This window comes from Coregonus clupeaformis, chromosome 20, assembly GCF_020615455.1.
Source record: "Coregonus clupeaformis isolate EN_2021a chromosome 20, ASM2061545v1, whole genome shotgun sequence".
NCBI lineage: Eukaryota > Metazoa > Chordata > Actinopteri > Salmoniformes > Salmonidae > Coregonus > Coregonus clupeaformis.
In genome coordinates this window covers 17,570,011-17,584,944 of record NC_059211.1, presented here as the reverse complement: position 1 = coordinate 17,584,944, position 14,934 = coordinate 17,570,011, and the positions used below count along the sequence as shown (strand labels likewise).

Here is a 14,934-nt window from a genome sequence, read left to right as displayed (position 1 = left end):
GTCCCCAAGGCCGGATGAGGGACAGAGACGAGTGTTTGTGGCGATTGGTAAAAGGTTTGTTAGGGACATAGCCTGTTTGGTGTGTGGTGCGTAGGATTGGGACATGATCTATTTCAAACTTGGCCTGTTTGGTTTGTGGCTATTGGGACGTGTTCTGTTTGGTGTGTTGTGATTGGGACTTGGCCTGTTTGGTGTGTGGCGAATGGGACGTGGTCTATTTGGTGTGTAGGCCTAGCGTTTGGGACATGACTTTTGTTGTCATACGTTTTGTGGGGCGTTCCATTGTCCCCTGTTCTCTGTCTATAACCCCTTCTCCCTGTGTGTTGAAGGGTAGATCCCCCTCAGCTTGATGCCTTCATCATGGACAAGGCCCTGCTGGACTACGAGGTGTCCATCGACGCAGACTGCAAGCTGCTCACCGTGGGCAAACCCTTCGCCATCGAAGGTAAGAAACCGCTGTGCACCCCAACACTGTATTGTTGTGATTGCTCTCGAACTTAGCGGCTGTAGTGACCTTATCTTCTGTTGTGTGTGTGTATGCGTCTGTCTGTCTGCCTGTGCATGTTTATGTGTATGTGTGTTACAGTGTATGTGTTACAGTGTACATCTCTTTTTACGTGTGTGTGCGAGTGTGTGTTTGCTTGAGTGCCCTGGTGTAAGTGGGCATGCACTTGCTTGCCTGTGTGTTTGGATTCCCCGTCCTCTCCCTGTTTTTACGTTCGTCCACATCTCAAATTAACATTATTTTGATTTGAATATGTAATTATTCAAATATATTTGCTGCTATTTTATCTGAATCAACATCACACCCCTGTCTCTGAGAGCTGGTGCAGGATTATGAGAAATAAGTGGAAATAGACTCCCACGCCTTTCTGTTTTTGTCTTTCTGCATTGGTGCTCCCACATTGTCAACGCATTAAGGTTATCTTTTCACTGTCAATCTTTTTTATAGCAGTTAGTAGTGGGTTCTGGAGACCCACAAGGTGTGCAGGCTTTTATTCCAACCCTGCATGAAACGGAAGGAAACAGCATGAAACAGCATGAAATGGAGACATACTAGTATCTGAACAAGTAAGAAACAAGTTTTCTGTTGAACAAAACATAATTTGTGTGCCTTAATAACACAACCCTAATTCAGTTGACCAAGGTCTTGATGAGTACTTGGTTATCTGTATCAGATGTATTTGTGCAGGGATAGGACAAAAGCCAGCACGCCCTGTGGGTCTCAACTTCAACCAGGATTGAAGAGCACTGTTTCAGAGAAGTATCCCTCCCTGACCCTGACTCCCCCAATCTTGCATACGTACTGAGATACAGAAGCAAGGAGCCGGGCTGTAAACTTTAGCTGTCATAAGATATTGATATGGCTTATTGAGTTTCCGTGGAACACCTCACTTTCATTTGAGAGGTGGGGAGCGGTAACAGGAGGGATGGGGAAGAGAGGGAACAGTAATGGAAGAGGCTGTCATCTGGACGCTGTTTTTATTAGCCTGAAAGGGCAGGCCTGCGGGGTTGGCTATGTAGAACGTCAGCTCATGCTGTGTATTCAGATTAATCACTGGGCAGGATGCACATACACACACAGATACACACACACACTCCTGATTAGCTTTTTACCTTTTCCTCCTGACATTTTAAAACCGTGAGAGTTGTTCCATGTCATTTCAGCAAGCCATGACACCCACCATCTCAGATTGTTCTGAAATTGTTTATTTAGTAAGAAACAGGTAAGATTGGCATTCCTGAAACATTATTCTGTTGAAATAAAATGTTATCGCTGATAAATTAAGCTAATTGAGTGCACCCAAATTGGCCATTTAAATTTTTAAGATTCAGATAATGTCCAATAAATATAGTACCCCACATCCAATTTGGACCAAACCTTTTCCTATTAATGAGTAAGACATGAGAAATCCCCCCCCAAAAAACAATAGCCACCCACGGACCCACCACACCCCATGCCAATCCCACCCAAACAACCAGTATACAGTATCAATTCTCTATGTTTGACAAGTAGTATGAAGCTGCGACTTGGAGCATTGCTTCTCCATACTATGTAATATACAGCCTTGCAAAAGTACTCATCCCCCTTGGCGTTTTTCCTATTTTGTTGCATTACAACCTGTAATTTAAATTGATTTTTATTTGGATTTCATGTAATCGACATAAACAAAATAGTCCAAATTGGTGAAGTGAAATGAAAAAAATAACTTGATTCAAAAAATTCTAAAAAATAAAGAACAGAAAAGTGGTGCGTGCATACAGTAGGGAGAACAAGTATTTGATACTTTTATTTTTATTTTATTTTATTTTATTTCACCTTTATTTAACCAGGTAAGCCAGTTGAGAACAAGTTCTCATTTACAACTGCGACCTGGCCAAGATAAAGCAAAGCAGTGCGATAAAAACAACAACACAGAGTTACATATGGGGTAAAACAAAACAAAGTCAAAAATACAACAGAAATAAATATATATACAGTGTGTGCAAATGTAGCAAGTTATGGAGGTAAGGCAATAAATAGGCTAAAGTGCAAAATAATTACAATTAGTATTAACACTGGAATGATAGATGTGCAAGAGATGATGTGCAAATACACTGCCGATGTTGCAGGTTTTCCTACTTACAAAGCATGTAGAGGTCTGTAATTTTTATCATAGGTACACTTCAACTGTGAGATACGGAATCTAAAACAAAAATCCAGAAAATCATTTGCATTTTATTGCATGACATAAGTATTTGATCACCTACCAACCAGTAAGAATTCTGGCTCTCACAGACCTGTTAGTTTTTCTTTAAAAAGCCCTCCTGTTCTCCACTCATTACCTGTATTAACTGCACCTGTTTGAACTCGTTACCTGTATAAAAGACACCTGTCCACACACTCAATCAAACAGACTCCAACCTCTCCACAATGGCCAAGACCAGAGAGCTGTGTAAGGACATCAGGGATACATTTGTAGACCTGCACAAGGCTGGGATGGGCTACAGGACAATAGGCAAGCAGCTTGGTGAGAAGGCAACAACTGTTGGCGCAATTATTAGAAAATGGAAGAAGTTCAAGATGACGGTCAATCACCCTCGGTCTGGGGCTCCATGCAAGATCTCACCTCGTGGGGCATCAATGATCATGAGGAAGGTGAGAGATCAGCCCAGAACTACACGGCAGGACCTGGTCAATGACCTGAAGAGAGCTGGGACCACAGTCTCAAAGAAAACCATTAGTAACACACTATGCCGTCATGGATTAAAATCCTGCAGCGCACGCAAGGTCCCCCTGCTCAAGCCAGCGCATGTCCAGGCCCGTCTGAAGTTTGCCAATGAACATCTGGATGATCCAGAGGAGGAATGGGAGAAGGTCATGTGGTCTGATGAGACAAAAATAGAGCATTTTGGTCTAAACTCCACTCGCCGTGTTCGGAGGAAGAAGAAGGATGAGTACAACAACAAGAACACCATCCCAACCGTGAAGCATGGAGGTGGAAACATCATTCTTTGAGGATGCTTTTCTGCAAAGGGGACAGGACGACTGCACCGTATTGAGGGGAGGAGGGATGGGGCCATGTATTGCGAGATCTTGGCCAACAACCTCCTTCCCTCAGTAAGAGCATTGAAGATGGGTCGTGGCTGGGTCTTCCAGCATGACAATGACCCGAAACACACAGCCAGGGCAACTAAGGAGTGGCTCCGTAAGAAGCATCTCAAGGTCCTGGAGTGGCCTAGCCAGTCTCCAGACCTGAACCCAATAGAAAATCTTTGGAGGGAGCTGAAAGTCCGTATTGTCCAGCAACAGCCCCGAAACCTGAAGGATCTGGAGAAGGTCTGTATGGAGGAGTGGGCCAAAATCCCTGCTGCAGTGTGTGCAAACTTGGTCAAGACCTACAGGAAACGTATGATCTCTGTAATTGCAAACAAAGGTTTCTGTACCAAATATTAAGTTCTGCTTTTCTGATGTATCAAATACTTATGTCATGCAATAAAATGCAAATTAATTACTTAAAAATCATCCAATGTGATTTTCTGGTTTTTTGTAAGTAGGAAAACCTACAAAATCGGAAGTGTATCAAATACTTGTTCTCCCCACTGTATGTATTCACCCCCATTGCTATGAAGCCCCTAAATAAGATCTGGTGCAACCAATTACCTTCAGAAGTCACATAATTAGTTAAATAAAGTCCACCTGTGTGCAATCTAAGTGTCACATGATCTGTCACATGATCTCAGTATTTATACACCTGTTCTGAAAGGCCCCAGAGTCTGCAACACCACTAAGCAAGGGGCACCACCAAGCAAGCGGCACCATGAAGACCAAGGAGCTCTCCAAACAGGTCAGGGACAAAGTTGTGGAGAAGTACAGATCAGGGTTGGGTTATAAAAAAATATCAGAAACTTTGAACATCCCACGGAGCACCATTAAATCCATTATAAAAAAATGGAAAGAATATGGCACCACAACAAACCTGCCAAGAGAGGGCCGCCCACTAAAATTCACGGACCAGGCAAGGAGGGCATTAATCAGAGAGGCAACAAAGAAACCAAAGATAACCCTGAAGGAGCTGCAAAGCTCCACAGCGGAGATTGGAGTATCTGTCCATAGGACCACTTTAAGCCTTACACTCCACAGAGCTGGGCTTTACAGAAGAGTGGACAGAAAAATGTCATTGCTTAAAGAAAAAAATAAGCAAACACATTTGGTGTTTGCCAAAAGGCATGTGGGAGACTCCCCAAACATATGGAAGAAGGTTCTCTGGTCAGATGAGCCTAAAATTGAGCTTTTTGGTCATCAAGGAAAACTCTGTCTGGCGCAAACCCCACCTCTCCTCACCCTGAGAACACCATCCCCACAGTGAAGCATGGTGGTGGCAGCATCATGCTGTGGGGATGTTTTTCATCGGCAGGGACTGGGAAACTGGTCAGACTTGAAGGAATGATGGATGGCGCTAAATACAGGGAAATTTTTTAGGAAAACCTGTTTCAGTCTTCCAGAGATTTGAGACTGGGGCGGAGGTTCACCTTCCAGCAGGACAATGACCCTAACCATACTGCTAAAGCAACACTCAAGTGGTTTAAGGGGAAACATTTAAATGTCTTGGAATGGCCTAGTCAAAGCCCAGACCTCAATCCAATTGAGAATCTGTGGTATGAGTTAAAGATTGCTGTACACCAGCAGAACCCATCCAACTTGAAGGAGATGGAGCAGTTTTGCCTTGAAGAATGGGCATAAATCCCAGTGGCTAGATGTGCCAAGCTTATAGAGACATACCCCAAGAGACTTGCAACTGTAATTGCTGCAAAAGGTGGCTCTACAAAGTATTGACTTGGGGGGGGGTGAATAGTTATGCATGCTCAAGTTTTCTGTTTTTTTGTCTTATTTCTTGTTTGTATCACAATAAAAAATATTTTGCATCTTCAAAGTGGTAGGCATGTTGTGTAAATCAAATGATACAAACCCCCCCAAAAATCCATTTTAATTACAGGTTGTAAGGCAACAAAATAGGAAAAATGCCAAGGGGGGTGAATACTTTCGCAAGCCAATGTTTTCCCTGTGAATCTGGTGATTTCTCTTCCCCCTGTACAGAGAAATTAGTAATTGAAGTCACTTGCATTATTTACCATAAAGTAGTGTGAAAGTACCAGGTTCTGACCACTAGATGCTGCTGTTCCTGCTATACCGCCACAGTTCTATCAATTTTGCTGGTCTCTTGTGTTTATTAAATAGGTCACAACATTTTCTTTGCAACTTTGGGTAGAAAACCAATAGTTCCTTTTCAGTCAGTCACGCTGTATAACATAATATGGGAGTCAACGACCAATCATATTCACCTGAAGAAAACTGAAATCACACCCAACGGGCCAATGGATGCTGAGCCCGCCCTCGGAAGCCCCGCCTTCCTGGCTATAATAACGGGGCTCGCATCCATTTCCTAAATGTTTCGCTCTTCAGCTCGCCTGAAGGAAGAACGTGTCACGCAATTTGCTAACTGTTCAAGCACACGAAGACTACGAGATTCGGCTCCGACTTAGGTGTCTGTTAGTGGGGAGAGAGTACTCGTCCCCCTAGATGTTGCGAGTTTTGGGTCTTTGTATCGGTTTTGTGTTTGCTAAAAGCTAACTACTTTCTGCTCTGCTTGTGTAGCCAGTGCTTCCTTCAGTAAGATGGACAGTGGTAAAAGTATGTTCAAAAAGGCTTACCAGCCTAGTTTGAACCTCTGACCGTGCCGTAGGGCATGTGGTTTTACAATGAAAATTAAAGACTCACGAGTGCTGTCCTGTTTGCCTGGGGTGGAAACACGCTCAGGAGGCTTTGGCTCAGACCAGTTCGTGTGACCATTGTCTCCGGCTGGGCTCAACGTCCGTTGGGCATTGGGCTGACTTTGTGAGACAGATTGGGGCTGCTGGCGAAGGGTCTTCCGGTGAAGCGACCTCGAGAATGGGGGAGAGCAGCAGCGGTGGTCGTAGTTGATAAGGGTCTCATCCCAGCCAGGCTTATTCCAGTTTCTCTGGCAGTGTTCAGAGTCCGGATTTCGGGGATGATATACTATCCCTGGATGGCACTGACCAAATTCCTACTTTCCAAGTAGACCACACACAGCGCTCCCCATCCCAGTAATGATGCGTCTGTTGTGATCACCCTGCAGGACACTACCTGGCCCATGAGGACCCCTGCAGCAGCAGTCGCGGGTCCCTCCAAAGAGTCAACGCCCTTAAGCACGACCATAGAAAAGGTGCAGGGCGATAGGAAGAGCCCAAAAGGCAGGACCAGAAACTCGTAGGCCACACCCTCAAAATGAAACCTCAGAGACGTTATGTGGGGAGGATGTATAGCCACATGAAAATACGCATCCTTCAGCTCTATGGACCAATCGCTAGGGCGCACCGACTAGAATAGCCGGCAAAGTGTGAGCATTTTGAACTAAGAAGTGGGACTAAGAAGTACCGACTGTACCAACCGCTCTGTATTTCTGACACTGGGACCACCCGAATAGCCTGCTTCTGAATAAGAGAGGAAATCTCCTCTCTCAAGACAGGTGTTAGGACCTCGGGGACCATTGACGTAATGACGCCACGAAAAGGAGGAGGGCGCACAGCGAACTGCAGACCGTACCCCCTCATCACCGTCCTCATTACCCATGGTGAAACTGTGCATGCCCGCCACTGGACAGAGCACACTGCCAATCTCCCATACATTATCTCCTGAAGGGGCAGAGCACCACCCTGAAGACTGGGATCATTCGTTTTTTTTGTCATGCACTCTTAGAAAAAAAGGTGCTATCTAGAACTTATAATAATAATATGCCATTTAGCAGACGCTTTTATCCAAAGCGACTTACAGTCATGTGTGCATACATTTTTACGTATGGGTGGTCCCGGGGATCGAACCCACTACCCTGGCGTTACAAGCGCCATGCTCTACCAATTGAGCTACAGAGGACCACAACTTAAAAGGGTTCTTCGGCTGTCCCCGTAGGAGAACTCTTTGAAGAACCCTATTTAGCTCCATGTATAACCCTTTCCACAGAGGGTTCTACATGGAATCCAAAAGGGTTTTTCCTGGAACCAAAAAGGGTTCCCCTTTGGGGACAGCCGAAGAACCCTTTTGGAACCCTTTTTTCTAAGAGTATGCTTGTTTTCATATCCATCACCCTTGACAACCGTTTGTCTGAATGTGGGGAAGGAACTGTGCTTATTATGCCCACAACTGGACTATACCGCACTCTCGATACCCCTGAACACAGAGCAACCTTGCGTTGGGTTTAACGGTAAATGTCACTTATCACGATAAATATAGAGTTTCACAATAATTTTATTGAAAGACATAAGACTGCCATGCGATTCGTTATTTTATTAGGGTTGTCACAACATTTTAGTCCCTTGCCCATTTTTCCATTAAAGTTTTGGGCTTGTAGGAAAAGTCTTCATCTGACAATTGCATAGGAATAGCCCTCTCAGAGAGTGGCCACTTGTTGGACTATTCAAGGAGAGTTGGGTTGAAGCATTAGGTTGCTATTAGCCAAGCACGCCTCCAACTCAATCATTAAGTTTGCAGACGAAACAACAGTAGTAGGCTTGATTACCAACGATGACGAGACCGCCTACCGGGAGGAGGTGAGGGCTTTGGGAGTGTGGTGCCAGGAAAATAACCTCTCACTCAACGTTAACAAAACAAAGGAGATGATCGTGGACTTCAGGAAACAGCAGAGGGTGCACCCCCCTATCCACATCGACGGGACCGCAGTGGAGAAGGTGGAAAGCTTCAAGTTCCTTGGCATACACATCACCGACAAACTTAAATCGTCCACCCACGCAGACAGTGTGGTGAAGAAGGCGCAACAGAGCCTCTTCAACCTCAGGAGGCTGAAGAAATTAGGCTTGGCACCTAAAACCCTCACAAACTTTTACAGATGCACAATTGAGAGCATCCTGTCAGGCTGTATCACCGCCTGGTACGGCAACTGCACAGCCTGCAACCGCAGGGCTCTCCAGAGGGTGGTGCGGTCTGCCGAACGCATTACCGCCCTCCAAGACACCTACAGCACTCGATGTCACAGGAAGGCCAAAAAGATCATCAAGGACATAAACCACCCGAGCTACTGCCTGTTCACCCCGTTATCATCCAGAAGGCGAGGTCAGTAAATGTGCATCAAAGCTGGGACCGAGAGAATGAAAAACAGCTTCTATCTCAAGGCCATCAGACTGTTAAATAGCCATCACTAGCACATTTGAGGCTGCTGCTGCCTATTGAAATCACTGGCCACTTTAAGAAATGGAACACTAGTCACTTTAATAATGTTTACATATCTTGCACTACTCATCTCATATGTATAAACTGTATAATATTCTGTAATATTCTACTGTATCTTAGTCCATGCCGCTCTGTCATTGCTTGTCCATATATGTATGTATATATTCTTAAATTCCATTCCTTACTAGTTTTGTGTGTATTGGGTATATGTCATGAAATTGTTAGATATTACTTGTTAGATATTACTGCACTGTCGGAGCTAGAAGCACAAGCATTTCGCTACACCCGCTATAACATCTGCTAAATAAACACTTGTATGTGACAAATAAAATTTGATTTGATTTGAAATTGATAAAAGAGTGTTGTGGTATAGCAAAAACAGCGGCATCTAGTGGTCAAAACAGGGTACTTTCCCCTACTTTATGGTAAATGATGCAAGCGACTTCAATTACTAATTTCTCTGAACATGGTCCGTGGGTGGCTTTTGACCACAACAAAAAAGATTCCTCATGTCATACTCATTATTAGATTTTTTTTAGGGGGTATATCAGCTTTAATATTGCAGATAGATTGTGGCTTCTTTCAATGTAATTGTCTGCATCATTTACAATCCCACATATATATTGTTAGTAAATAAATAAAAGGTACTGTATATATATATTTTTAATTATTATTTTCCCTTAACCCTACCACCCCTTCCCTAATTGGAGTAAACTAATGGACAACAACACTTAGGCTTCTACTTCCAGCTTATACATACTATATAGATTTCTTGGACACAGTATATTTTACAATAGTTATCTTTTGTTTGTTTTTAGTCCCATCCTTCAGCTCCACGCAATCCCTTCCCTCTATCTCTGAACACCATCCAGTTTTGATTTCAAATTGCCATATATTTTTCAACTGTGCTGTGATGTTTTGCAAAAGTTATGAACCTTTTTATTCTCATAGTTTCTACAGATTGTAAATTAAAGAGAAACATTTTTGCTAAGAGTATTTTTATATTATTGATCGATTGACTATTACTTTTTAAATCACCCAGCAGTGGTGAGTTAGCTCCAGGTAATGTTGCAATTATTCAGCCATTCCTGAACCTGTGACCAAAAACAAGCTACATATGGACAGTACCAAAACAAATGGTCTCTTCACAGCAACATTTGCAGAGTTGGGATGGTTGTATCCCCCATATATGTAACATTCTATTGGTTGCAAGAATTTTGTATAATAATTTAAATTGAAAAACTCATAAATCATGTGGGTACTATATTAATTGAATATGTTCTGAATCCTATAAATTAAAATGGCCAATTTGGGTGCAATCAATTAGCTTAATTTCTCAAAGATATATTTCAATAAAATAATGTTTCGGGAATGCTAATCGTATCTGTTACTAACTACAGAAACTATTTGAGAACAATCTGAGATGGTGGGTGTCGAAATCCTCTTTCTGTGATTTTTGAGGTTGACCGACCCATGGGATAGCTATGCACATATACAGTGCATTCGGAAAGTATTCAGACCCCTTCCCTTTTTCCACATTTTGTTAAGTTAAAGCCTTATTCTAAAATGGATTAAATAAAAAATTCCCTCATCAATCTACACACAATACCCCATAATGACAAAGCGAAAACAGGTTTTAGAAATGTTTGCAAATTTATAAAAAATTAAAAACAGAAATACCCTATTTACATAAGTATTCAGATCTTTTGCTATGAGACTCGAAATTGAGCTCAGGTGCATCCTGTTTCCATTGATCATCCTTGAGATGTTTCTACAACTTGATTGGAGTCCACCTGTGTTAAATTCTTTTGATTGGACATGATTTGGAAAAGCACACAACTGTCTATATAAGGTCCCAAAGTTGACAGTGCATGTCAGAGCAAACACCAAGCCATGAGGTTGAAGGAATTGTCTGTAGAGCTCCGAGACAGGATTTTGTCAAGGCACAGATCTGGGGAAGGGTACCAAAAAAGGTTTGGAACCACCAAGACTCTTCCTAGAGCTGGCCACCCGGTCAAACTGAGCAATCAGGGGAGAAGGGCCTTGGTCAGGGAGGTGACCAAGAACCCGATGGTCATTCTGACAGAGCTCCAGAGTTCCTCTGTTGAGATGGTAGAACCTTTCAGAAGGACAACCATCTCTGCAGCACCCCACCAATCAGGCCTTTATGGTAGAGTGGCCAGACGGAAGCCACTCCTCAGTAAAAGGCACATGACAGCCCACTTGGAGTTTGCCAAAAGGCATCTAAAGGACTCTCAGACCATAAGAAACAAGATTCTCTGGTCTAATGAAAACCAAGATTGAACTCTTTGGCCTGAATGTCAAGCGTCACGTCTGCAGGAAACCTGGCACCATCCCTACGGTGAAGCATGGTTGTGGCAGCATCATGCTGTGGGGATGTTTTTCAGCGGCAGGGACTGGGAGACTAGTCAGCATTGAGGGAAAGATGAACAGAGCAAAGTACAGAGAGATCCTTGATGAAAACTTGCTCCAGAGCGCTCAGGACCTCAGACTGGGGCGAAGGTTCACCTTCCAACAGGACAATGACCCTAAGCACACAGCCAAGACAACGCAGGAGTGGCTTCGGGACAAGTCTCTGAATGTCCTTTAGTGTCCCAGCCAAAGCCCGGAATTGAACCCGATCAAACATCTCTGCGGAGACCTGAAAATAGCTGTGCAGCGACGCTCCCCATCCAACCTGACAGAGCTTGAGAGGATCTGCACAGCAGAATGGAAGAAACTCCCCAAATACAGGTGTGCCAAGCTTGTAGCGTCATACCCAAGAAGACTTGAGGCTGTCATCTCTGCCAAAGGTGCTTCAACAAAGTACTGAGTAAAGTATCTGAATACTTATGTAAATGTGATAACAATTTTAGAATAAGGCTGTAACATTACAAAATGTGGAAAAAGTCAAGGGGTCTGAATACTTTCCGAATGCACTGTACCTGTTTTTGGCATGAAAGTGTGTGGGTGTGTGTGTGAAAGAGAGATGCCCCCTCGTCTCATTTGCATATTTTAGACTCGTTAATTTTGTCTGCCTGTCATGAGCCCTCTCACTCCACCGGGTTACCACCTTAATGTGTTTCCACTATCTTCCACTCTGCTCATCTCTCTCTCTCTACTCAGCCTAACTAGCTCCACCTGTCCCTGCTCTGCTCGGCTCTAATTACTCTGCCAGCTGCGCTGCATTACCCACTAACCTCTCCCAGTATTTAAAGGCCTGTCTTTCAGATCTCCTTTGTCAGATCGTCTGCAAAGCTCACACCCGGAACCTGTGTGCTCGCGCTTCTGGCTCACCCTGGTTTTGTGACCCCGGACCTGCCTGATTCTTGGATACTCTTCTGCCCCAGGAAAACCAGACCTGCTTTCTGCCATTACGACTCCTGACTACTCTTCGACCCCGGTAACTCTGACCAGCCTTCTGCCTTGCTACAACGTATTTGGATTTCCCTTGAACTGTACTTCTGCCTTGTTTCATCCGCCCCGTTGTGTCTGTGTTTCCTCCCCCCCCAGGACTTCTGGACCACCAACCACCGGCGTCATCGGACGCATCGCTGCCACTGGGGGGGGGCACAGACCCAGCACGTTGGACGGGATAACCCCTGGAGCCTTCACTCACTCCCTACTTCCCTTTTCCCTTAAGTTTTAATAAACTTTCTGGTGTGACGCAATTGTGGTCCTCTTGTCGTCTGTCTGAACCGTGACAGTACGATCTGACCATCATGGACTCAGCGCACACTTCCCCCCGACATGGAAACCGAAGAACCTGAGCAACCCACCGCCATGCTACGCCTGGAACACGCTGAGAGAGAGCTAGGCCGCATGAGCGGCGACATCACCTCTCTGCTTCAGGTCGGCCACCAACAGCATCAGCAGTTCCAGCAGCACCAGCAGCAGTCCCAGCAGCAGCAACAACAACTCGCCAGGATCATCCAACTCCTCACCAACCTTACCCCAGCCAGTCTGCCCACCAGCCCTGCCTCCGAGTTACCTGCCCCGGTCATTGCAGCCGCTGCCCCGGAACCCAAGATTGGAAACCCCGAGCGGTTCAACGGCGATTCTACCCAGGTCCGGCCATTCCTGACTAGCTGCCGACTTCAGTTCTCCTTGCAGCCAAGGACCTTCGCCACGGAGGGGCTAGGGTCGGGTATGCCATCACTCACCTGACGGGCCGAGCTCGACTCTGGGGAACAGCAGAGTTCGAACGTCAAACCCCCGCATGTGCAACCTTCGACCTGTTTGCTGAGGAGATGCTGAAGGTGTTTGACCTGGATTCACCAACCGCAGAGGCGTCTCGTGAACTGTTCAGTATTCGACAAGGCAGACGTACAGTCGCAGACCATTCCATCGACTTCCGAACCCTGGCAAGGCGAAGTTCTTGGAACACACCATCGTTGGTGGGACGCGTTCTTCCATAGCTTGGCTGACTATATCAAGGACGAGTTGGTCTCCCATGAACTGCCTTCCACTCTTGATGAAGCCATCGCACTGACTGTCCGGATCGACAGAAGGATACAGACCCGTCGTCGTGAGAGGGGGCGCCAAGGTCCACCAACTACCGGCATTCGGAGAGATCCGACTGGGCTCCTGTCAGCTACTGCCACTCACCCAAGTCAGCTTGATCAGTCTGAGCCTATGGAGATTGGGCGAGCCTCTCTCACTCCTGCAGAGCGCCAGCGCCGCTCACCTCAAACCTCTGCCTCTATTGTGGAGGTGATGGACATCGTGTGGTAACCTGCCCTTTAAAAGCCGAAGCTCACCGGGCATAGGGGGAGTCCGGTTGAGCTCAATGACCACCCAGTCCTCCGACCGCAAACCCTTGCTGCAAGTTCACCTCCGCCTCTCTGACTCAACTCACACCCTGGCTGCTCTGGTGGATTCGGGCGCCGAAGCCAACATAATGGACATCAAGCTGGCACGCCAACTGGGACTGGAGAACCTCCGTTTGACACCTCCTATTCCTGCCCGGGCACTGGACGGACACTTACTCGGATCGGTCACTCATGTCACGGCCCCGGTCTTGATGGGTCTGTCCGGAGACCATCAAGAGACTATCCAGTTTCACCTGCTCCCCTCTCCAGGCCAACCCCTCATCCTGGGTTACCCATGGCTCCGCCGGCACAACCCTCAGCTCGACTGGGTGACCGGGGTGATCAGGGGAGTGGGGAGAGGACTGCCACCGAACCTGCCTGCTTGCTGCCGCACTACCCCTCGGCCAGTACCTACTAACTCCGCTCCTGACCTCTCCCATGTCCCAGAATGCTACCATGGTCTCAGAGAAGTGTTTAACAAAGCAAGAGCCACATCTCTGCCCCCTCACCGACCGTACGACTGTGCCATCGACCTCCTCCCTGGAACAGCCCCTCCAAGGGGCCGTCTTTATTCGTTGTCTGCTCCTGAAAGAAGGTCCATGGAGGACTACATCAATGACTCTCTGTCCACAGGATTGATCCGTTCATCTTCATCTCCGGCTGGTGCTGGCTTCTTCTTTGTGGGGGAAGAGGGACGGATCTCTTCGCCCCTGCATCGACTACAGGGGACTCAACGACATCACAGTGAAAAACCGTTACCCTCTCCCTCTGCTCACCTCTGCTTTTGAGTTGCTCCAGGGAGCCACTGTTTTTACCAAGTTGGATCTCAGAAACGCTTACCACCTAGTGCGGATCCGGGAGGGAGATGAATGGAAGACCGCATTCAATACACCAACAGGCCACTACGAGTATCTGGTTATGCCTTTTGGCCTCACCAATGCTCCTGCTGTGTTCCAGGCTCTAGTGAATGATGTACTGCGGGACATGTTAAACAAGTTTGTCTTCGTTTACCTGGATGACATCTTAATCTACTCCAGAAACCTGTCTGAACACACCCGCCATGTCCAGCAAGTCCTTCATCGTCTTCTGGAGAATTCCCTCTACGCCAAGGCAGAGAAATGTGAGTTTCACGTCAAGACAGTGGCCTTCCTGGGGTACATAGTGGCAGAGGGAAGTATCCAAATGGATCCTGCCAAAGTATCAGCAGTCACTTCATGGCCAGTTCCGGAGAACAGAAAGAAGCTGCAACAGTTTCTGGGGTTTGCTAACTTCTATAGAAAGTTTATCCGGAACTACAGTACCGTTGCTGCCCCTCTCACTGCTCTAACCAGCACCAAGCAACCCTTCACCTGGACCCCAGCAGCCGACAAGGCCTTCAGT

The 14,934-nt window shown here is 46.1% G+C and overlaps 1 protein-coding gene across 1 annotated transcript in view; it reads left to right on the top strand.

Moving 5' to 3' along the window:
* LOC121532926 (glutamate receptor ionotropic, NMDA 3B) overlaps positions 1-14,934 on the top strand; it is a 118,930-nt gene that overhangs the window by 89,741 nt on the left and 14,255 nt on the right. Inside the window, exon 5 of the mRNA XM_041838715.1 lies at positions 330-445. Coding sequence (XP_041694649.1) covers positions 330-445 — 116 coding nt within the window. The remainder of the gene's footprint in view (positions 1-329; positions 446-14,934) is intronic.